This window comes from Somniosus microcephalus, chromosome 32 (assembly GCF_052327205.1).
Source record: "Somniosus microcephalus isolate GS21.2 chromosome 32, FLI_Smic_1.0, whole genome shotgun sequence".
In the NCBI taxonomy this organism is placed as follows: Eukaryota; Metazoa; Chordata; class Chondrichthyes; order Squaliformes; family Somniosidae; genus Somniosus; species Somniosus microcephalus.
In genome coordinates this window covers 15,452,229-15,477,453 of record NC_141018.1, presented here as the reverse complement: position 1 = coordinate 15,477,453, position 25,225 = coordinate 15,452,229, and the positions used below count along the sequence as shown (strand labels likewise).

Below are 25,225 nucleotides of genomic sequence, written 5' to 3'. Positions count from 1 at the left end.
TGTCCTCCTGCATTTGTAAACAAACAGATAACCTTTGCCAAATGCTTTATCATGAAGTCACTGCCCCTCTTTTCACCTAACCGCCATTAAACCAACAGTAAGCATTTACTATTCTTTTCTCTTGTTAAAATCAGTGTTGAAAACTTAATCACGCATTCTGTTTCCAAATATGCAAAAGTCTGTTGCTTTAATGAACTGAAATTATCCTTCAAAAGCATACCTTGGATTAGAGCTCTCTTCCTCAGTCACTCACTGCAGCTTACCTATACATGACGTTCCATCCACAGATACTTCATGGCCATGAGGACAGGCACACTGGAAGCTTCCATCTGTATTCTCACAGGCACCACCACGACACAGAAGAGGATTTCGTTCACATTCATTAATGTCTGTAATTACAGAAGATTTGTTGAGGTTTACAGCACACAAAGATTGAGTACAAGGCACTAAATTAGCACTGTAAATCACAAACTGTATGGATAGCACAAGTGACTTCTCAAATATTCCTCTATGTACATACATTTGAGGAACATTCCGGATAAGATCCTATAGCAACTTTAACTTCAAGTGTGTTTCTGGAAAAGAACTGTTATGATCTTTATATGTATCAACGTTGTAAACACATTTTTCTTAAAAGCATTTACATGCCACTACTGCACATATGACCAGATAAATTCCTCCCTATGACATGAGCTTTTCTTTTAAAGCGATTACCACGGTAAGTGCCCCAAATTTGACACATTTACAAGGATACCCTCTTGGCCACAACTCGCACCAGCACACAATGCCGATAGCTCAGTGTTTTCAGGGAAGCAATGATGTTTATTGGGAATTGAGGCAGGGGAAACCATCATGATATGTTTCAGCACCTAGCCTCAAACATAGGCCGGAATTTTCCCCTAAAAAAAGGGTGGGTTTGGATTCCCGGCCTGATCCCACCTTCAACCCACCCACTTCTGGTTTTACCGGAGGCGGGATGGGGTCGGGGGACCAACCCGCTCCCAGGGGGCGTTAGCTCAATTTAAATATTGTAGTGAGACTGAAAGCCTCCTTTTCCCCCATTTTGTGTTTAACTGCCTGTGGACGGGTTTCACACAATTTGTGAAACCCGGCAGTTAAACCGAGGCAAGGACTGCTGCATCCAGGAGGTAAGTGGCTTTATACCTACCTCCGGGATCCAGGATCCCGACCATACCCACCCTCCGCGATCAGAGACCCCCCCCACAAGGCTTCCGATCGCCTTCCACTCCTCAAACGATGATGAGGCCGGCCATGATCCTCCGGTGGTCGGCCCCGAGCTCTCTCCCTCGCTGCCGATCTCTAGCCGACCCCACCCCCCCCACACCACAATCCTCGACTCCTTCTGATGCTCTCTCCCTCCCCGCAATCCCTGACCCCTGCCGATGCTCTCCCCCCCCCTCCCGAACCCCGCCCCCTGCTGATGCTCTCTCCCCCCTCCCAATCCCAGGCCCCTGCTGATTCTTCTTCCGATCCCAAACCCCTGCCGATTGCCAATCCTCCTCCCGCGATCCCGCCCCTGGACCGGTCCCTCGTTTCTGAGGCCTACCCATCCGCAGCCAGCCAGCCTCTCAATCTGGCTGGCTGCGGGCGGGAATCCAAGGCCTCACATTCAAATCAGGCCCTGCCGTTAAAATCGTCCCACCCCGGAGGCCCCCCCACCCCCAACTTGTCTACCTGGGGGAAATTCCAGCCATAGTAAAGATGGGAGGCTAGCCAGCTTGTTAGAAGTTTTTTTTTAAAATTGCTACATAATATAATTTTTTTTAAATTATTGATGAAGCCATCTTTTAAGGCAAGTAATGAATAAGTCTATTGTCCATTGCATTTGCTTTGAATCTGTGTTTTGAAGTGGACACTAACTAAAAACTAAGGTGTCAGCTTCAACATGTTTGCTGACAACATCTAATTCTAACTCTCCACCACCAGCAACTCCAAAGCTGCTGCTGCCCTTTCCCACTGTCTGTCTGACACTCAATTCTGGATGAGTAAAAATTTCCATCAGCTCAAGTCTGGTAAAACTGAAGTCGTCCATCTTGACTCCTTCCACCACTTATGTGTTCCGTGTGGCAACTACATCACCGTCCCCCAGCTGCCTTCTTGTCCTAAAACCTATGGTGCATAAACTTGGGGTCTTGCACCCCTAATTCTTCCCTGCTGCTACTCAGAATCTTATGCATGACTTCCTTACCAAGGATTGGTTCTTGAAAGCTCTTTTTTCTCACTGGCCTCCTATTCTATTGGTTTCCTGTGCTTAAGCAAATTCACTTCAAGATCTTCATTCTCACATCCCTCTAGGATTTAACTTCACCCTCTGAATGATCTTCTCCAGCCATGCAGCCTTCCCCACTACTTCGAATACTGTTCGTCCCTACTCTGTGCCTCACCATCAGAAGTTGATCATTCAATGACCTTCCCTCCAACATAAGGTCAGAAATAGGATGTTCGCTGATGACTGCACAGTGTTCAGTGCCGTTCACAACTCCTCAGATAATGCTCACATGCAACAAGACCTGGACGACGTTCAGGCTTGGGCTGATAAGTGGCAGGTAACATTCACGCCACACAAGTGCCAGGCAATGACTATCTCCAACAAGCAAGAGTCTAACCATCGCCCCTTGACATTCAACGGCCTTACCATTGCCGAATCTCTCACTATCAACATCCTGGGTATCACCATTGACTAGAAACTGAACTGGACCAGCCACATAAATACTGTGGCAACAAGAGCAGGTCAGAGGCTAGGTATTCTGTGGCGAGTGTCTCACCTCCTGACTCCCCAAAGTCTTTCCACCATCTACAAGGCACAAGTAAGGAGTGTGATGGAATACTCTCCACTTGCCTGGATGAGTGCAGCTCCAAAAACACTCAAGAAGCTCGACACCATCCAGGACAAAGCAGCCCGCTTGATTGGCAGCCCATCCACCACCAGCGTACCGTGGCTGCAGTGTGTACCATCTACAAATGCACTGCTTCTTCGGCAGCACCTCCCAAACCCGCAACCTCTTCCACCTAAAAGGACAAGGGCAGCAGGCGCATGGGAACACCACCACCTCTAAATTCCCCTCCAAGTCGCACACCATCCTGATTTAGAAGTATATTGCCAATCTTTCATCATCGCTGGTTCAAAATCCTGGAACTCCCTCTCTAACAGCACTGTGGGAGTACCTTCACTACACGGATTACAGCGGTTCACCACCAGCTTCTCAAGGGCAATTAGGGATGGGCAATAAATGCTGGCCTTGCCAGCGACGCCCAAATCCCATAAACAAATTCTAAAAAATCACTAAGCCCCTGCTCTCTGGAATTCTCTCTCAAAATCGCCTTGCTTTGTTACCTTCCTCCCTTACTTCAAAAGTCACCTCTGTACGTTGTGAAACACGGACATGAGCCCTATATAAATTGTTGGCTTCTTATTTGGTTATGGTTCCATTAGTACCAATTGGCTTCTAGTGTTTTTCCCAGGTGGTCATTATTCATGGATGAGTCTTTAGGGGAAGTGTCATCAGGCGATTCAAGCATGAAGGCATCACAGCCAAGTCTGATCTTGCCCTCCTAACAACCACCTGCGTGAACTTCCAGCAATGGACGCTGGATTTTGATTAGTACTGTAGTTGGAACTGTGACCAATTTTAGGCCTAGAAATTCACTGGCGCCCCGCCGGAATTACCGCTCCAGACGGAGCCGCTTGCACCAGCCCGATATTCCGTTTCAGCGCCCCAAACAGAAGTGGGGTGCTGCTCGAGGCGCCCCGCATCCCTCTTGGGGCGCTGCAACTGAATATCGCAGCACCACACGCTGCGGCACGGTGCGCTGCGGTACTGCAGGCCTTCCTCCCCTTCTTAAAGGGGAGGGGCCTGCACCAGCACGATCGGAGATCGCGAGTGCCAGCAAAAGAGCCAGGCACCGAGAAGTGCCGGGCTCTTGGTACACAGCCGGCACTGCCGGGGGGGGCTCAGGAGGCCGGGGACGGCGGCGCGAGGAGGTGCTGGCAGGCGGCCAGCAAAAAAAATGGCCGCCCCGCACCTCCCCTTTAATTAGTGCCACTACCGCCGCAGGTAGGCTCCCCTGAACCGGTTGCAAATTGCGACCGGCGTTACAGCGGGGAGCGCGACCCAATATCGCGATCGGGACGTCATCGGTGGCGGCGCAGCGCTACAGGCTAATGCCGCCATTAGCGCCCCACTAAATTTCGCGGGAGGCATGGCCAGTGGCGCTAAATCCACTAAGTGCCCTCTTTGGGCGCTAACTGGTGGCGCAGCCCACTGAATTTCAAGGCCTTAGTCCCTGATCTAGGAGCCCAGAGTGCAGAGCTGGGGTGAGGGGTGATGACACCTTATCCTTAAATGAAGCCTCCCCGCCTGGTTATACCTTCCACCACTTGCCCTGCCCAGACTGCCGTGGTGGCGGTGTGGCTCTCATCACCAAATCACACCTTGGTCTGTCCCCTACTCTTCCGGCACTTTCTCCTCCTTTGAGCATCTCATCTTATTCCACACCTCTCACCTCTCATTTAAAATTCTCGTTCTCTATCGCCCACCCAAGTACCATAAAAATTTTATTACCGAGATATCGTCACTGCTTTCCTCCCTAAGCCTCTGCACCGAGCGACTTCTCATCCTCGGTGAATTCATCCTCCATCTCAATTCATCATGCTCTCTCTCCTCTGAGTTCACTAGCCTCCTATCCTCATCTAAATCTTTCCCTCCATGTAAACTCCCCAATGCATATTCACGGCCACCCTCTTGACCTTGCCATCTCTCGTGGCCTCGCTACTCCCATCGTGTCAATCGCAGATAAGGCCATCTTTCACCACTTCTTCATGTCGCTCTCCACCCACATACCCCCATCAACCCTACTTCCTTCTGTGTCCACCCCTGGAAAAAACTCTCTTACAACTGCACTTACGAAATCCCAACTGTCCAGCCTTTGGCCCTCCATTCACCACGACATTTCTGCAGCTACCAATCTGCTCAACCACACCCTCACTACCACCTCTAATGCCCTAGTCCCTATTAAAACAATTACTCTCGCTCAACCTGGCCATTCCCCCGGTACACCCCTCATCTTTGCGCCCTTAAGTCCAGGGGACGCAGACTTGAATGGATATGGCGGACAACTGGTTTAGTCATTCACCGCAAGATCTGGCTGGGCCACATAAAGCATTATCGGGTCCTGTTCTCGTCTGCCAAAATTGCTCATTATTCCAGAATCTAGAATGCAAAAATAAACCCCGGCTTCTATTTTCTACTGCTAACCATCTTCTTAAATCCCTCTCCCCTGTCTCCTCCACCGTCCCCTCCGACAAGTGTGAGGAGCTCATGGACTTCTTTGTCTCCAAGATTGAGACCATCCATTCAGCTGCCTCTGCCCTTTCCCTTCTTTCCCCTAGCCCACCGGGTCAAACTTTCTTTAAGGTTCCCCCCCTGCCCTAGCCCTTTCTCCAGTTTCTCTCCAAGCTCCCTTTATGACGTCCCCGCGCTCATCTTGTCCATGAGACCCACTTCCTGCTCCCTCGACCCTATTTCTACCAAACTGCTGACCACCCAACTTCCTTTTCTGGCTCCCATTTTAGCTGACATTGTTAACAGTTCTCTCTCCTCAGGTACTGCCCCCCAACCCTCAAATCTGCCATCATCACCCCTCTCCTCAAAAAACCAACCCATGACCCTCCGTCCTTGCAAACTACCGCCCCATCTCCAACCTTCCTCTCCTCTCCAAAGTCCTTGAACGTGTTGTCGCCCCCCAAATCCGTGCCCACCTTTCCCGCAACTCCATGTTTGAATCCCTCCAATCAGGTTTCCGCCCCTGCCACAGTACCGAAATGGCTCTCATCAAAGTCACAAATGACATCCTTTGTGAAAGTGTGACAAAGGTAAACTATTCCTCCGCGTGCTTCTTGATTTGTCTGCAGCCTTCGACACATCCTCCTCCAACGCCTCTCTACCATCGTCCAGCTGAGTGGGACTGCACGCGCCTGGTTTCATTCTTATCTATTTAATCGTAGCCAGAGAATCACCTGCAATGGCTTCTCTTCCCATTTCGGCATCGTTACCTCTGGTGTCCCCCAAGGATATATCCTTGGCCCCCTCCTATTTCTCATCTACATGCTGCCCCTTGGCGACATCATCCAAAAACACAGCGTCAGTATCCACATGTACGCTGATGACACCCAGCTCTACCTCACCACCTCTTCTCTCGACCCCTCCACGGTCTCTAAATTGTCAGACTGCTTGTCCGACATCCAGTTCTGGATGAGCAGAAATTTTTTCCAATTAAATATTGGGCAGATCGAAGCCATTGTTCTTCCAAACACAAACTCCGTTCCCTAGCCACTGACTCCATCCATCTCCCTAACATATGTCACACTGTTCGCAACCTTGGTGTCATATTTGACCCTGAAATGAGCTTCCGACCACATTTCCGCAGCATAACTAAGACCGCCTATTTCCACCTCCGTAACATCGCCCTTGCTTCAGCTCATCCGCGCCTTTGTTACCTCTAGACTTGACTATTCCAACGCACTCCTGGCTGGTCTCCCACGTTCTACCATATGTAAACTTGAGGTCATCCAAAACTCGGCTGCCCATGTCCTAACTTGCACCAAGTCCCGTTCACCCATCACCCCTGAGAAAGGATGATATGCACAGATGGAAAATGACACAAACAAAGGAGATAGAAAGAGGAACAGACAGAGGGGTAGGTAAATAGGCACACAACCCACCTCAGACAAAGACAGAAAGAAAGACAATGACAAACAATGGGCCGTAATTTGTGGCCCCCACACCCGTAGGGGCCGCGCAAGTTCCGGGTTTAGGCAAGTGCTTGACAGATCATCCACATCCCCGGGAAAAGGGCTTCCGCAGGCAGAGAGTTGGGAAATTTGCCCAACTTCTGCCCAGCAAATGCCCATGAAATTCTTACACCTGGTAACAGCGTCAGAGCTTCAAAAAACAGAAAAATTAAATTTAAGCAATAATTTATACATTTAAAAACTTGTTAAATAAGGTAAGTTTATTTTTAGCCCCTTTAAAACAAGTAAATTTATTTTTCAAAATAAATTTTTTTTAAATGCCATTTTAACTAATTTTAAATATGTGTTTTAAAAAAAAATGTATTTGATGTCTAGGTGTATTTTTGGGGGTATTCCACCCGATAAGAATGAATGCGGATTCCCTTCTGTCATTTGTTGGTCCGGCCCACGTGAACCCAGGGGCGCTTGCGAACCGCCTGCGCCCGAGATACATGGGCCTCTTCCCATTGGTACCCAGAGAAGCCCGGGACTGCGAGGCTCCGTACCTCCCGGACAACCAGGTAGGCGTGGATTTTATTTGCAGATAGGAGGCATTTCCCCGCAGGAATCCTCCGGCTGCAAATTCAGGGCCAATATGGTATAAAGCAAGGTAGGTTTTACAAATATATGTTTAGTGGTAAATAAAAATGTCAAATGATACAAAAACCTTTACAGAGCTATGAAAATGCTGGCCAGTGAAATTCAACATGCTTTCCCCTTTGAGAAATGCTTCATCTCATTCTTTGATATTATGCACCAGCTGCAGCATAACTATGATGTAAACTTGCTAATGGTCACTTAACTTCTTAACAGTTAACACCCCATGACAAGCAGTGTTGATCTGCTTGCTATTTTCCAAGAGAAAATTAGATGATTGCACGGAACACACAGTGGACCAACTATTTAAAAAAAAATATTTTCTCCCTTCCCTCTCAAAATCATAAACCATTTGTATTTGAGTTTGGCAGACAGGGAACCTGCAATTAGGTCTTTAGCAATGGTGCTCTGAAATCAGGCCTTTAGAAATGCACAAGATTGATATCAAGTGACTTACTCTCCCAATTTATTGGAAAACAATTAATCTCCACTCAAGGTCTCCACAGTGTCGAGGATTAGATAGGGAACGCAGCGTGTGGGATGGTGGCTTCAAACCTATCCTCCAACAGTTTGTGATGTAGTGCATTGCTTATCGAATGCACTACGCCACTGATACAGTGGCTAACAAGGACATTATCACTTAAGGCAACAAAGCATCATGTATATGTAACAAATATATATTACACTATTAGAAGCAGAAATGAAATCCTTCAGAATGGGTATTAAGAACATAAGAAATAGGAGGAGTAGGCCATTTGGCCCTTCGAGCCCGCTCCGCCATTCAATAAGATCATGGCTCATCTTCTACCTCATCTCCACTTTCCTGCACTATCCCCATATGCCTTGATTCCCTTAATATTCAAAAATCTATCATAGAAACATAGAAGATAGGAGCAGGAGTAGGCCATTCGGCCCCTCGAGCCTGCTCCGCCATTCAGTGAGATCATGGCTGATCATCCAAATTCAGTACCCTATCAATCTCTGTCGTTAATATATACTCAACGACTGAGCCTGCACAGCCCTATGGGGTAGAGAATTCCAAAGATTCACCACCCCCAGTGAAGAAATTTCTCCTCATCTCAGTCCTCACTCATTTAAACCTCTTATTCTGAGACTTTGACCCCTGGTTCTAGACTCCCCAGCCAGGGAAAACATCCTTCCTGCAGCTACCCTGTCAAGTCCTGTAAGAATTTTGTATGTTTCAATGAAATCACATCTCATTCTTCTAAACTCTAGAGAATATAGGCCCAGTCTACTCAATCTCTCTTCATAGGACATTCCCCCTATCCCAGGAATCAGTCTGGTGAACCTTTGTTGCACTCCCTCTATGGCAAGTATATCCTTCCTTAGGTGAGACCAAAACTGCACACAATACTCCAGGTGTTGTCTCACTAGGGCCCCATATAATTGCAGTAAGACGTCTTTACTCTTATACTCAAATCCCTTTGTAATAAAGGCCAACGTACCATTTGCTTTCCTAATTGCTTGCTGTACCTGCATATTAACTTTCAGTGATGTGTGTGCAAGGACACCCAGGTCCCTCTGAACACCAACATTTCCCAATCTCTCACCATTTAAAAAATACTCTGTTTTTCTACTTTTCCTACCAAAGGGGATAACTTCACATTTCTCCACATTATATTCCATTTGCCATGTTCTTGCCCACTCACTTAGCCTGTCTATATCCCCTTGAAGCCTCCTTGCATCCTCCTCACAACTTACATTCCCACCCAGCTTTGTATCATCAGCAAACTTGGATATATTACAATTGGTCCCCTCATCCAAATCATTGATGTAGATTGTGAATAGCTGAGGCCCAAGCACTGATCCTTGTGGTACGCCATTAGGCCTAACAACCCGAAAAAGACCCGTTTATTCCTAGTCTCTGTTTTCTGTCCGTTAACCAATCCTCAATCCATGCTAGCATATTACCCCTAATCCTATGAGCCCTAATTTTGTTTAATAACCTCTTGTGTGGCACCTTATCGAATGCCTTCTGAAAATCCAAATACACCACATCCATTGGTTCCCCCTTATCTATTCTGCTAGTTACAACCTCAAAAAACTCCAACAGATTTATCAAACACGATTTCCCTTTCATAAATCCATGTTGACTCTGCCCAATCCTATTATTATTTTCTCAGTGCCCTGTTACCATGTCCTTAATAATAGTTTCTAGCATTTTCCCTACTACTGATGTCAGGCTAACTGGTCTGTAGTTCCTCGTTTTCTCTCTCCCTCCTTTCTTAAATAGTGGGGTTACATTTACTACCTTCCAATCTGCGGAACCGTTCTAGAATCTATGGAATTTTGGAAAATGGCAACCAATGCATCCACTATCTGTATAGCCACCTCTTTCAATACCCTAGGATGTAGGCCATCAGGTCCAGGGGATTTATTGGCTTTTAGTCTCTTTAATTTCTCCAGTACTATTTTTTTTACTGATACTAATTTCTTTCAGTTGCTCTTTCTCGCTGGACCCTTGGTTCTCCACTACTTCCGGGAATTTTTCTGCGTCTTCCTCCGTGAAGACGGACACAAAGGGCCGGATTTTCTCAGCCCCGAGGAGGCGGGACTGCCGGTAAAGTAGCAGAAAGTGGGGGCGGATGGCAAACCCGCCCATCCCGCCTCCGTGCCCTTTTGCCAGGAGGCAGAAAGATGTGTTGATTCGGGTCCCGTCTCCTGGAGATGGGAAAGGCATTAAATCCTTTTAACTGCCTGTTAACAGGTAGTTAACAGGCAGAAAAAAGGATTAGTACCATTTTGCTTCTCAGGTAAAGGCTTCCCGACCTCGGAGAACCCCTCCGGGTTGGAGGAGACATGAAGGAGGTCTGGGGGGTCGGAGGCACCTGGAAGTAAGATGTAGAGGTGAGTAATGGGTGCAAGTGTGAATTGATAAGTATGTAGGGTGAGTGATAAGTTTAAAAAAATGTTCACTTACATTGTTTTCTTCCTACAGCCATCATCCACCCTGGATCGGGAGACCCGACATCTTCCTTGTCGATTTCAGACTGGCTATTGGATCCTCCGACCCAACAACCATCTGAAATCGTCAAAGTTGAAAGGTTTGATGAGTCGTGAACACAAGGACTCATCAAACTACAGAGAATGTCAGTGTTTGACAGCTTCACAGAGCTGTCAAACACTGACATTTCTTCTTTCAATAAGTCTTGACAGATAGCACGTCTGACGTTGACGTGCTCTGTCAGTGACTTCCTCCCGAATTGGCCTGCTGAGCCCACAGGGCGGGCTTAACAAGGTCAATCAGGGGAAAATCCCTCTGGTTGGTCAGACGATGATGTAGGCAGGACATTGACACGACAAGCAGCAGTCCCGCCTCCAACCCGTCTCCATTGAGAAAATCCAGCCCAAAGTATTTATTTAATTTCTCTGCCATTTCCTTATTCCCCATTAAAATGTCTCCTGTCTCAGCCTGTAAGGGACCCACATTTACTTTTGCTAATCTTTTCCTTTTTACATACCTTTAGAAGCTTTTACAGTCTGTTTTTATGTCTCTTGCTAGTTTATTCTAATATTCTATTTTCCCTTTCTTTATCAATGTCTTAGCCCTCCTTTGCTGAATTCTAAAATCCTCCCAATCCTCAGGCTTACTACTCTTTTTGGCAACATTATAAGCCTCTTCCTTTGATCTAACACTATCTTTAACTTCTCTTGTTAGCCATGGTTCGACCACTTTTCCTGTGGGGTTTTTGTGCCTTAAAGGAATGTACATTTGTTATAAATTAATTATTAATTCTTTAAATGCTAGCCATTGCTTGTCTACCATCAAACTTTTTAATGTAGTTTCCCAATCTACCTTAGCCAACTTGCACCTCATACCTACGTAGCTTGCTTTGTTTAGATTTAAGACCCTAGTTTCGGATTTAACTAAATCACTTTCAAACTCAGTATAAAATTCTATCCTATTATGGTCACTCTTCCCTAAAGGCCCCTTTACTACAAGGTCATTAATTAACCCTTTCTTATTGCATAATACTAGATCTAAAATAGCCTGTTCCCTCGTTAGTTCCTTTGCAAACTATCTTGCATACATTCCATGAATTCATCCTCCACACTATTACTGCAAATTAGTTATAAAGTCCTCCATGATCGCTGTATTACCCTTGTTACATGCGCCTCTAATTTCCTGATTTATACTTTGCCCTTCATTACAACTACTATTTGGGGGCCTATAAACAACTCCCACCAATGTTTTCTGCCCCTTGCTGTTTCTTAGCTCCACCCAAACTGATTCTACTTTTTGATTTTCAGAGCTAAGACCCTCTCTACTGTCTTTATCCCATCCTTTATTATCAGGGCTACCCCTCGTCCTTTTCCATTTTGCCTATCTCTTCTAAAAGTTAAGTATGTTGTAATATTTAGTTCCCAACTTTGGCTATTTTGCAACCACGTCTCCGTTACGGCTATTAAATCAAACCTGTTAATTTCTATCTGCGCTATTAATTCATCTATTTTGTTGCTTTGACTTATTTCTATTTTTCCCTGATGTCACCTTAGTCACTGATGCCTTATTACCTTTGTTACTCTCTCTGTGCCTTCCTGACCCACTCTGCTTATTTTTACCCAAAACTCTACTCTGCTCTGAGCCTTGACATTTCTCTCGCTGCTTTTAAATTTACTCTTTCCTGAATCCTCCCACCCCCACTTCATTAGTTTAAAGCCCTGTCTACTGCCCAAGTTATTCAGTTCGCCAAGACACTGGTCCCAGCCTGGTTTAAGTGGAGCCCGTCCCAACGAACAGCTCCCTCTCTCCCCAGTCCTGATGCCAGTGTCCCATGAACAGAAACCCCTTCTTCCCACACCACTCTTTGAGACACTCATTTAAACCTCTAATCTGTTTGTCCCTATGTCAATTTGAGCATGGCTCAGGTAACAATCCAGAGATTATTACCTTTGAGGTTCTGCTTTTTAATTTGGATCCTAGCTCCTCAAACTCACCCAGCAGAACCTCATTCCTAGTTCTGCATAAGTCATTGGTTCCTATGTGGACCACAACAACTGGATCCTCCTCCTCCCACTCCAAGTTCTTCTCCAGTCGCGAGGAGATATCTTTAACCCTGGCACCGGGCGGGCAACACAACCTTCGGAACTCTTGGTCGCGGCTGCAGCGAACAGTATCTATTCCCCTGACTATACTGTCCCCTACCACAACTACATTCCCTTTCACACCCCCCACTTGAATGGCCTCCTGCACCATGGTGCCATGGTCAGCTTGCTCATCCATCCTGCAGGCTTTTCCCTCATCCACACAGGCAGCAAGAACCTCATACCTGTTGGACACAAGGGCAAAGGTTGGGGCTACTTCAGCGCTGCCTCTGGGGTCCCCTTACCTGCCTGACCACTATCTAACCTAAGGGGTGTGACTGCCTCCTGCTTTAAAGTGTCCAGTTAACTCTCACCATCCCTGATGCCCCGCAATGTCTTGGTCACAGCTGCAGAGAACAGTATCTATCCCTCTGACTATACTGTCCCCTAACAACTACATTCTCTTTCACTCCCCCCACTTGAGTGGCACCCCCGCTCAAAAATGTATTATGATTCTTTTTTGTTGGTTAAGAAAACATTGGCCCAGATTTTGCGGTGAGTATGGCGGCGTACTCTGAGTACGCCATCATACCTGCTTTGAAATCCACCGCAAGTTCGGGATTTCCGCTTGCGCTTGAGCATATGCTAAATCCCGAACATGCAGCCTGTCAACTTATGCGTTGACAGGTTGTTATAAATCTCATTATTCATCAAGAAACTACTCGTGAAATAACGCTGGACGGCCAGCTGGTGGCGCCGTCCAAGGAGTATAAATACTCGGGCGTCGGCCCCAGCTTGCCAGAGACATTTTGTAAGACAAGGAACTAGTGAAGTACAACTAGACCTCCATGTTTTGAAACAAGTTGATTAAAGCCTTGCTTTATGCTCAAACGAAGTGCGTAGTGAGTTTTATTACATCACAGGTCATCCCCACAGCCCAAGAAAATCCAATTACTGGCATAGAATTGGGTTATTTGCCCATCAACTGCGTATGGAAATGTTATGGTTGATGCAAACAGATGCAGGGCCTGTTTGCATCAGCATAAGGGGATACCTCAGACATGTTTTAAACATTTTCATCTCGGAAATCATATAGTTTAACTACATCAAATGAGTTTTTCTTGTTTCTGCAAATATTAGAGTTTTAATTATGTCAATAATTATCAGCAAAATTAAATTTTCAGTGAAGTTGGTAGAATGAAGCTAATTAGCAATTAAATTCCAATCCTGTAAATTGTAATTAAATCTGATTACTGAAATTAATAAAATCTAATTCTGTTTCCTGATCGGAGGACCAAGCCCATGTGATCCCAGATACGCTTCCGCACAAGCTGCTTCCTTGGGATCTGTGGGCCATTACCCTGCCCTCCTACTCGCAGCGTCAGACCGCAAGTTTTCACAGGAGGGTCGCCACAGGTAGGTGCATATTCTTTTCACAATCGGTGGCTTAATCCAGAGCTATGCCGTCGAATGCAATTTTTGGCCCATCATACTGATGCTATGGGTATTCAGTGGTACACTAGTTTCCTGTCATTTTCAGATATATAACTGATCAGTTATGTTACTGTTTTCTCTCATTTGTAACATACCCATGCAGTTCTTCATCATCATAAATCCGCTTTCATATCCTTCAAAGCATTCACAATCAAAACTTCCAGGTGTGTTAACACAAGTTCCGGGACCACATAGATCAGGAGAGATGCGACACTCATTAATATCTGTAAGTAAAAAAAAAATCTTCAGCAGAGGATAAAACAATGTAATTTTATTTTTAAAACCAGGAAGTAAGTATACTTTCATTTAAAGCATGGTTAGATTCAGTAAATATTGTTGCTTTCTGGTAATTCTTGATTAAAATGTATGGTTGTAGCTTTTGAGGATTGAAATCCCTCTTTGCAGCTATTTTTAAAATAGCAGTTAAGAACTTAAAACAAATGCATTAGCCAGTGAGAGCAGAGAAATTTCCCAAGTCCACGCTACACCGAGCAACCTTGCATGATGGAAAATAGCGGCGGTGAACATCCCACCAATGATTTTCAGATATGTGCTGGCACCAGGAGCGAAGCTGCTTGCCACTAGCTTGGGCTTGGAAAATGTAACTTTTAGCGCATTCGTATCGAATTCCTTCCTTTGCTATTTTAACAGAGACATCAACCCATTTTAAATAGTGGAGGAAGGAATTTAATAATACTCTTAAGGCCTAGAAATTTGTTTGCGTCAGCTTGCAGGTTCCTTGAGCCAGAATGGGTAGGTCCGAGGCCAACCCGATTTTGGGCTGGAGGGAAGCGATTGGGAGGGAGAGGGTCGATTTGGACGGGGAGTGATCAGGACATCGGGCCCTGGACACCTTTTTTTTGCCTGGTGGCGCATTTCTGGCTTGTAATGAGCACGTGCTTCCTGCCCACCATATTGGAATCTTAGGTTCCCGTTTAGCACCTGAATAACAGGCGCGGCGCCAATGATTTCTAGGCGTAAGTGTATGCTAACATTGCATGGTATAATTTAAACACCAGTATAGTTTAACAAAAGAGTGACCTAAAGGCACTATTAATAACAATGCATATGTACACTGAGGATCTTACCATGGCTGTAATTGGGTTAGCATTTGGTTTCCTTGTGCAAAACCAATCCTTGGTAAGGTAGTCTCCCCTCCCAACTTAGTTATTATTTCCAGAAGTGTTGACACTCACTTGTGTGATTAGGAAAATGCTGACATACCTGTACAGTTTCTTTCTTCTGAATCGAGGGCGAAGCCACTGTTACATTTGCATCTAAAACTCCCAACAGTGTTTCTGCACTTCCCATTGCTACAGATCCCTGGGATTGTCCTGCATTCATTGATATCTAAAAAAAAATCAAGAGTAATTTTTATTTTTAGTGACATCAATATTAGTTGAACATCAGGCAAAGCTTTACACTCATACGAAGGTTACTCACATAAGCAGTATTATATTTTGAAGCCTGATGCAGGAACAAAAGATTCTTTTTTCTCTCTTTTTATATATGCATGAGCAGTTTATATCTCTATCTGGCATCAACTTTCCAATGTCACTACACATAGCCCAGGGTCTGCTCTGCACCCGTTTACTCTGACTAAAACAAAATGCTGGACAGTGCTGAGGTGAGGGATGGAGGGTCGCATTTTGCTCTGTAGGACAAACATAATGTGCTGGCTTTTGCCATTGGTGGCGGGTCAGGTGGTCGGCGGGTCCCGATCCCGCCGCCGCTGTCAGGTGGGATAATTTAGCTATTTTGCCCTAATTGGGCAATTGATTCCCAGCGTGTGCGCACCCCTGGCCCAATTAGTCTTTTGGGCCTGAAACTCGCCTCTGATGATGTCATTTATCCAGCTGCATTTAAGGGCTCCAAGCAGCCTTGGTTCATTTTCTGCCTCTAGACTTATCTTTGCTACTCTTCTAACTGTTTGGTGCTCGTCAGATGTCTAGTTCAAGGCCCAAGGCCTCACCTTGGATTGATGATGACTCCCTCCATTGTCTGGTGGAGGGAGCCAGAGTTCAGAAGGAGGTGCTGTTTCCTTCCTCTGGGAGGAAAAAACCTCCCCACCAGACCAAAGCTGTGTGGCTACAACTGGCTCAGGAGGGGAGTTCCAGATCAATGTGCAGCAGAACCTGGCTGCAGTGCCAAAAGAGGTTCAATGACCTTGTCTGCACCATGAGCAGCAGGTTGGCGCTCCTGCTGTTGTTGCTGCTGCTGTTGTTGTTGTTCCTGGTTCTGCTGCTGCCGTGGCTGCTCTTCGTCCAAATCTGAGGTCCAGGATGAAAGGAAATAAATGCTTCCCATACTGCTGGTAGATACCTCAGTTGAGGAAGCGCGCAGTCAATGTGGGGAGAGGGTTTTCGCATGAGGTCACAGTGGAGATGGATCTCAGCTTCATCACTTCCAAAATCAGTGGGCCTGCAAAAAGTTCTCCAAGACCTGAAAAAACAAAGTTCTGCCACCTGCAACTGATCCTTGTTGAAAACTCTGTTTTTATGGTGGAGCTGCAGCTGTTAGGAAATCAGCTACTTGTGAACCCGACAGGGTTAGCTGGCGTGTTTCAAGAGAGATGTGCAGCATGCTGGAAATGTGGCAAAATTTGAAAGGCCTCAAAATGGGATTATAGAGGTACTTAAGTAGTAGTTAAGTGCCTTAAGGGCCTATTATGCCACTTGGAGTCTGCAAGCCCGCCTTCGGGAATGTTGCGCGGAGGCGGGTTGATGGCAGGATCCGAACCCGCGTCATTTTTTCCAAGTTTCCCACCTAATCCGCCTCCTCAGGGCTGGTACAATCCAGCCCAATGAGCTGAAATGTTAATATATATTTTTTTTATTGTGTTGGTAATGGCACTGTGTAAAATTCCTATCTGCTACTTTAACAAAGTCAACCCAGGTGCTGGGCTAATGGCTTTTTAAAAATAGTATAACATAATTTTACACAAACATCTGAATCAGTGTGCAAGAACACTCAGCAGAGTTACAACCCTAATGTGTTTACACAACATTTATACTGTGAAAAGCAGTCATCTCATAAAAAGAAAACTCAGGCAGTGTTGATTTCTTTGTAGAATGTGTCCAGTATTTCCATGTTTAGACAGCTTTTATCCAGTTATTTGCAGTAAAGGAAACAACATTGCTCTTATAAGATCTTTATCATAATTATTTGATAGATGTTATTTTTAATGTTATGCAAACACTCGGAGGTTAATCTTAACCTAACCCACCGAGGGAAACAGACGGGATTGCATCGGCTGTTCATTTTACTTTCAATTGAAGTGAATGGAAAGTAATACCGGGCAGGGTGTAAAACGGGTGACCTATCTGATCCATCAGTTTTCTACCGGGTGGATTAGGTTAAAATTACCTCCTAGGTAACACTTGAAGAAGTATACTTCACAAGTGTCAACTGTGCACGCCTCATGAGCACTGCAAGAATATTACAGACTTTAACTGAGAGTAAAAGTCCTTCTCCTCTCCTGAATCTCTCTGTGCCATGCACCATCCCTGCCATACAGGAACAATGTTCTCTAGATCTAGGCAATGCCACTCTAAAACTGGCTGCCAGGAGCGGTATTACTCTCTCCCTCCCCATCTGATTTTCGCTCCATTCCTCCCTATGAGGAAGTACTTCACTATCGCATAGCATCTTCCAACAACAACACAGCTGCAACAATCTGTGTAATGGGACATGGTCTTCATGACGTGCAGTTGTTTGGGTTTTGGACGGGACATTCTTTTTCTGCAATCAGTGATTATATCTACTGCTGTAAACAGGACAATCTACAATGAAAATAATTAGTGTAATACATAAATACATCAATACTTACTAGCATTTGTAAACATTTTAATATTGAATTTTTCAAACAGATTGTTAGGGACTTAAGTTAATTTCACGTCACCACTCTCCTCCTCCACCCCTACCACCCAAAAAAACATTTTGATGAAGCGAAATATTACTGTACTTTTTGTCACTGCAAATTACTCCAGCTAAAGACACAATTATCTCACTTCACTTTTATATTGCTATTTATTTAGCTCAGATTATGGGAGAACAGCTTTAGTATACCATATGAAGTAAGGTGGGAGGAGGCTCATGTGGAGCATAAACACCAGCATAGACCTGTTGGGCCAAATGGCCTGTTTGTTGCTGTAAATGTAATACCAGCTCTCATCCTGTTGATAGGTTTTTATGAAATTACGATTCAGGTAAGGGAGCCATTTAGGAGTGTAAGGCCTAGAAATTCAGTTGCTTGCGCCAGCCGGTAGCGCCTTAGGAGGAGGAGATGTTGGGCGCTAGGCGGCTAGCGGCCAGGCGCAGCGCGATCTGCGCCTCTCCCCAACTTCACTCACGATTTAGCGGCGGCGCAAAGTCTTTGCGCGCGCTCAGATCCTGACATCATTTCCTCGTGCAACGCCCTTTGTGCGCCCCAAACCGGAAATTCAGTGGCGACGCCCTATTGTGCGCCTGGCGCCCCTAGCGACTGGTAGAGGGGAACGGTTCTCCGTCGATGCGGGGCGCGGGGGGCGCAAATTAAAGGGCACACCTCCTGCAGTAGAAAAGGCTGCCATTTGGCAGCACTCCTTTTTGAGAGACGGATCTTTGCAGAGAGACAAAGGTAGAGAGCTTTCTGCTTTGGCTCAACACTCGGACAGGTACTTGTGGCTACAGGCCACAGCTTTCCACTTGTCTTTGCCTTCAGTGTCATATCATTGTTTGCAAACATATAATGGGGGCTGCAATGGGTGCTCTCCCTGGCCTTCTCCATAGCCCTGGGCGTTGCGCAGATGAAGCAGAAGTGGTCAGGCCTAGCTTGAGGGCTGCAGTGTGCAGGGCGTGGCAGGCAAACAAATCCACCCTCCCCCTTTAAGAGCTGACCGGCGCCAGAGTGTCTGCCGTCAATCAACAACTCGCCGCACCTGCGCTGCGCCCGGCCTCGGGGGTATCGCTCAGGACCGCCGGCTTAGCGCCTAAAGATAGTCGTGCATCGCCTGTTTTAGCGCAGCAGCAACCTCTTGGGGCGATGCGACTGAATATCGGCGAAGGTGGCGCGAACTTGCGCCGGGCGCAAACTTTAGCGGCCGCCCGACTTTAGCGCCCCGAACGTGGCTATACTGAATTTCTAGGCCTAAATGTTTTGGGCTGGATCACAGACACTGGGCTCCCACAATTCGATCTAAATGAGCGATAGTATAAAAGCAGCTTCAGCATAGAATTTTAGCCACTTCTCACTCCAGTCCCACTGTAGAATATCCCTGAGCTAGGCACAGCACTGAAATACACAGTTCTTCTCTCGACACAAAATGCTCAATTATCTGATCTCAAATGTTTTACACCCTAAATGAGTCAACCCACTGTCAAATTTCACCGAGAAACAGAACATTTGAAAAAGCCAATAATCCAATCATTTTGGATATACATTTTTTTTGTTCAGATTTAATTAATTCAATTAGTTGTGGTACAAGGATTTATTAATTGATGTTGTCATCTGTACTTAACAAAAATCATGATACATGTGGAATCCAGTTCCAAGTGTAACTTTTATTTAAAACTAATTCTGCATTAATCAGGATTCAGAGTTAACAGCAACAGGATTGTGGATGTAGAATTATAAATTCTGTCACATTAAAACACACCAGTATCTATAGCATCACTGTTTCTTTCTCTTTCCTCCCTCCTCTCCGTGAGGTAGTGAAAGAGCCACTTCCAATGTTGTCTAGATAATTTAGTGTCAAATAGCTATTAAAGCATGGGGAAGTCTGATCTTACCCTCAGTCGGTGTTGAGGTAGCCGTTTTTAAGCAGGGGTCTTTACTTGGTGAACAAGAACAAGAATGTTGACAGATTTATTTTTCCTCTCCCTAATCCGGAGCACCCCACCACAGTTGAAACCAGCTAACTCTGCGTAGGCCAGGGATTGAACTGGAAATGTGCAGGTTTTGTAAAAAAAACATTCTTGGGATGTGGGCATTGCTGGCAAGGCTGGCATTAACTGTCCATCCCTAGTTGCCCTGAGAAGAGTTTGTTATGGCTCATACCATACAATATAGTGCATTTATTCCCAAAACTATGCAAGGATCTCCTGCAGTGTTGCTAGCAAAAAAATTACAGGCGCCTGGCTGCAATCAGCGATAAGGACGTGCCAGTTCCGGCTAGTTCAGTCGGGGACACCGGGTTCGAGCCCCACGTTGGGCGAGTGCTTTATTTTTAGGGGGCAAGGTACTGACTTGGATAGAGAACTGGTTGGCAGACAGAAAGCAAAGAGTTGGAATAAACGGGTCTTTTTCCGAGTGGCAGGCAGTGACTAGTGGGGTACCGCAGGGATCGGTCCTTGGACCCCAGCTATTCACAATATATATTAATGATCTAGACAAGGGAACTAGAAGTAATATCTCCAAATTTGCAGACGACACAAAGCTGGGTGGGCATGTGTGCTGTGAGGAGGATGCCGAGAAACTCCAGGATGATTTGGACAGGTTGGGTGATTGGGCAGAAGCATGACAGATGCAATATAACGTGGATAAATGTGAGGTTATCCACTTTGGTAGCAAAAACAGGAAGGCAGATTATTATCTGAATGGCAATAGATTGGGAGAAGGGGAAGTGCAACGAGACCTGGGTGTCCTTGTGCACCAGTTGCTGAAGGTAAGCATGCAGGTGCAGCAGGCGGTTAAGGCGGCAAATGGTATGTTGGCCTTCGTAGCGAGAGGGTTTGAGTATAGGAACAAGGATGTCTTGCTGCAGTTGTACAAGGCCTTGGTGAGACCACATCTTGAGTATTGTGTGCAGTTTTGGTCGCCTTATCTGAGGAAGGATGTTCTTGCCATGGAAGGAGTTCAGCGAAGATTCACCAGGCTGATACCTGGGATGGCAGGAATGACGTATGAGGAGAGATTGGATTGATTGGGCTTGTACTCACTGGAGTTTAGAAGAATGAGAGGGGATCTCATCGAAACTTATAAAATTCTAACAGGACTAGACAGACTAGATGCAGGAAGGATGTTCCTGATGGTCGGGGAGTCCAGAACCAGGGGTCACAGTCTAAGGATAAGGGGTAGGCCATTTAGGGCAGAAATGAGGAGGAATTTCTTCACCCAGAGAGTGGTGAACCTGTGGAATTCTCTACCACAGAAGGCAGTAGATGCCAATTCATTAAATATATTCAAGAAGGTACTGAATTTGGATGATCAGCCATGATCGCATTGAATGGCGGAGCAGGCTCGAGGGGCCGAATGGCCTACTCCTGCTCCTATCTTCTATGTTTCTATGTTTCTAAACTTTAAAGTTGCTTTATTTGCATTTTTATTGTAACATTTTTACCTTTGAAAAGTTCTCCTCTGCTAGAAAATCCTGGTCCACGTGGGCAAAGAGCTTTGTAGTCGCTTGTGCCTTTCTCAGGACATTTTTCGCAATCTGGCCCCCAAGCAGCACCGACAGAACAGCAGCAAGCATCAATGCGTAATCGGCCTGGTAAAGGTACTGCACATTCATCCTCATCATATTTCATATAGCAGTGTTCCAAACGAATATCTGGCCAAAGCACAATGTAAAGGTGCCACTTTAGATGCAGAAGTACATGAGCAACAAAATATCACACAAATCTTTGACAGAATTTGTGACGATAATAACATTTTAAAAAACAGGTAGGCAGTGAGCCAATCGATGAAGCAGTTGAATATCACTCTTCCAACCAGAAGGTTGCATTTCCAAATTCCAAGACAGGCTATTACTTGAATTCTGTGGGCTCGATTTTAACACCTGGGCGGGAACACAGCAAAGTGAGCGGCCGGCCCATCTGGGAATGGCAGCAGGAAGGCCCAGCCCACTTCTCAACCAAGTAGCTGGGAAGTGGCTGCCTGGCCGTTAAAATCGGGTGGCTTCCAGACCTGGGGGAATGATCCCCGGCACAAAGTTAAGTGGATCGGTGGTGCTCAGCTGGGGAATTGCGGTCCGAGGAGGGGGTAATCCAGGGCTGGGTAGACCCAAGGTATTATTGTGGGGTCTGAAGGATCCCTTCTGGTCCTCCTAACACGCAAGGAAACTAAAAAGAAAATTTAAAAGCTTACCTTACTCTGGCCCTGACAGGTTTTCCTGGCAGGTTTGGCATGGCGGGGAAGCCACCATTGCTCCCCCACTCAGGCCTCAGGTTAAAATGGCAGTCAGGTCTCAACGACGTCATCAAAGCCCGATATGTATTTTTAAAGATGACCACCCTTGGGGCGTGTGCCCTTTCTGTCTGTAATTTAAAATTGCAGTCGGCTATATTGGGGCGGGAAAGGAGTGGATAAGTCGCCCGTTCCATTTTAACCCTCGTCCTGCCTGGCGGAAACCAGAAGTGTGGCTGGAGTTAAAATCCATCCTTTTGCCGTAGTTGTCTGAGTTCTCAGCAATGTAGTTAGGCTAGACTGCACATCGAGCAATCAGGATAGGGGAAGAAAATCAGACATTTTCTGTACCTAATGAACATGAAGCATGCCTCCCTTCCACTAAAACACCCTGGAGCAGCTTCAACAGCAGTTACAGAAGAGTCTGTGGCCTCTGTTTCCAATGTAATGAACAGTGCATAGTATAACAATGAAAGAAAAATTAAAACAACTTAAGTATGAGGATAAGTAAACAGTTACATATCTTTTGAAAGGTCCATAATTGAAGTATTAAACAAATACTTAAGGACCTACCTTGATTAAAGAGTTGAGGGAAGATACCATTTTGCATATTATGATAAAATGCAATGAAAAGCTGAAACAAAAACAGTAAATGCTGGAAACACTCAGCAGGTCACCTGTGGAGAGAGCAGACAACTTTTCAGCTATGGCCCCTTCGTTAGAACGCAATGTTTCAGTTTGCTGAGTTGTGTCAGCCAGGCTAGACTGTACTTGAAGCAATCTGGATAGGGGGATGAAACCTGATGAAGGGTCCATAACTGAAACATTAGCTTGTCTGTTCTTGATGATGCCTGACCTGCTGAACATTTCCAGCATTTTTCTGTTTTTGTTTCTGATTTCCAGCATCTGCAGTAGTTTGCTTTTTGTTCATGGATGAGAAGCTGACTCTTTTCACCAGTGTTATATAGTATATCTGATCAAAACTCAGTTACTCTGGTTGTTTCTCATTAAAACTAGGTCTGATTGTTTGAGCTGTACTGTTTCCATATTTGTAAGGAATTGAAACTATTCTTGTTTGGCAATGGTTCATGCATGTTGCAGATAGACCATGACCTTTTATTACTGAACCTATTAAAAAGATTTCTTATAAAAAACAGGCCAACATGGAATAGCTATGACAAAAGGTTTGGAAACTTAAACTATTAAGAAGAATGATTGTCTGCTGGTAATTTAAATATTGATTCATGCCTTTAAGTCTAGTTTTATGATGTTTCACGGAACACAAACACTGTAGTTCACTTTTTTACTTACTGTTTTAAACTTTTAAATGTAACAATCTACCCGATGTGCACAATTAGGTAGGTTTTTCATTCCTCATATTTCACTGAAATTGACTATTTCACTACCATTAGCAAATGGACTGTTAAGGAGCTACCTGCAAGTGTACAGACACTGATGACATTCAGGTATTATGGGGTAATTAATTGGAATTCATTTATGTTAAAAGTGCAGAGATTAATGAAAATAATCCCAATTTTTCTTAAAACATAATGCACCAATTTTGTTTATAGCAGCATTTAAAAAAATATTTTTCACCATAAGAGCATTATAGATATACATGCAATATTTTAATATAGTTGTGGTACTTACATATTTGGCTGAAAAATATGGTCCATACTTACCAATACACGTTCGTCCACTGCTGTCCAGGGTCATACCATTAGAACAGATGCACTGAAATGATCCCTGTGTATTCACACAGTCAGCATTGGTGCACACCCCAGGAAATACTATACACTCATTAACATCTTTAAAGAATTACAAAAGAATTACGATTAAAAATTTCATGGTTTAACAAAAATGCAAGCAGACATCATAATACAAAACATTTATCAAGTTGTGCAATGTAAATATAAACATTTGAACCCAGGCAGATTAAAAGTATGCTCTGATCTAAACAACCGACTACCTAAAGTTATTATTGGAATAAGTACCATTCCGACTTAACTGGACAGGAAAAATTTAAATACATATGTAAAGGTGACCACAAAGGTTCCAAACTCATGAGCAATGTCTACTTATGATGCCAATCACGACGGAATGTGTTTCTCGTCAAGCCAGTGAGATTATCATTAAAGCGGTCTATGTTCTTGAAGTGGTGTAAAAGGCATGGACATTTTATGTTCTTTATTCAAATTTCCCCAGCTCTGTACAGTACATATACTTTTTAGTCATTAGTTGCTACTGAAGAGTTTATATCACATTCTAGCATTTGGATTTGAGAGATAGCAATTGGTAGACAGACACACACACAAATATAACAGGATAGAGGAGTAACCTTACATACCCTCACAGATCGTTCCATTAACTCTTGTATATCCTCTAGGGCAGATGCTGTCTAAAAATAAAGCAAAACTATTACTTCAACTGATATTTTTTAAACAGAAAATGTAATAAAGACTGTGTAACCAGCTTAAATTATAGGGAACTATTGTCCTTTTGGGTAGGAAGGAGTTTGAAATGGTGCAATGGTGTTATCATGATATCTTTGTAACATGCAGTTTATATTTTGCATTGCAATTTACAAACTCAGTTGGAAGCCATCAACTTTCAAATGACAATAACCCCTTCCCTTAAATAATTTCATTTTACATATACTAAATGAGATTGACAATGCAGAAGTGGTTTTCTGATCAAAGATTCTTCATATGTAACACAACAGCTTAAAGCTAATTTATGCTGTTGTGGTTCTATGACTAAGAATAGTTGATGGAAATAACATGCTATCTAGTTGCAGCATCATGCAGGTCATAAAAACCTGCATGAAGATGCAGCTAATAGTTTTACTATTTTTTTGGAATAAAATTGGGGTTTAGATCCTGGATTTTAAATTTCTCTACCCCCACCCCACCATGAGCAAAAATGTAGTACGTAACAATTAATATTTTTCTAAGGAGCAAATTGCTTCCACATTAGTACAAAAAATGGTACAAAAACTTAGATAAAAATCAAACATTTGTGGGGATTTTCTTTTAGGTGAGTACCTTGATTCAGTGGTTAATCTCTTACATGTCATCCTCAAGGTATTGCTGCCATTTTAGCCTATTATTCGATTTGCCACAGTTGTTTTTGCTACATACATTTACCAATACCCTCAACCATTTAATTCCCTG

General features: G+C 44.6%; 1 protein-coding gene across 1 annotated transcript in view; it reads right to left on the bottom strand.

Moving 5' to 3' along the window:
- Window positions 1–25,225, bottom strand: part of LOC147097290 (fibrillin-1-like) — a 465,058-nt gene that overhangs the window by 141,983 nt on the left and 297,850 nt on the right. Inside the window, exons 22-27 of the mRNA XM_085972115.1 lie at window positions 24,400–24,450; window positions 23,735–23,860; window positions 21,268–21,477; window positions 15,173–15,298; window positions 14,044–14,172; window positions 264–389 (exon numbers count right to left, since the gene is read on the bottom strand). Coding sequence (XP_085828241.1) covers window positions 264–389; window positions 14,044–14,172; window positions 15,173–15,298; window positions 21,268–21,477; window positions 23,735–23,860; window positions 24,400–24,450 — 768 coding nt within the window. The remainder of the gene's footprint in view (window positions 1–263; window positions 390–14,043; window positions 14,173–15,172; window positions 15,299–21,267; window positions 21,478–23,734; window positions 23,861–24,399; window positions 24,451–25,225) is intronic.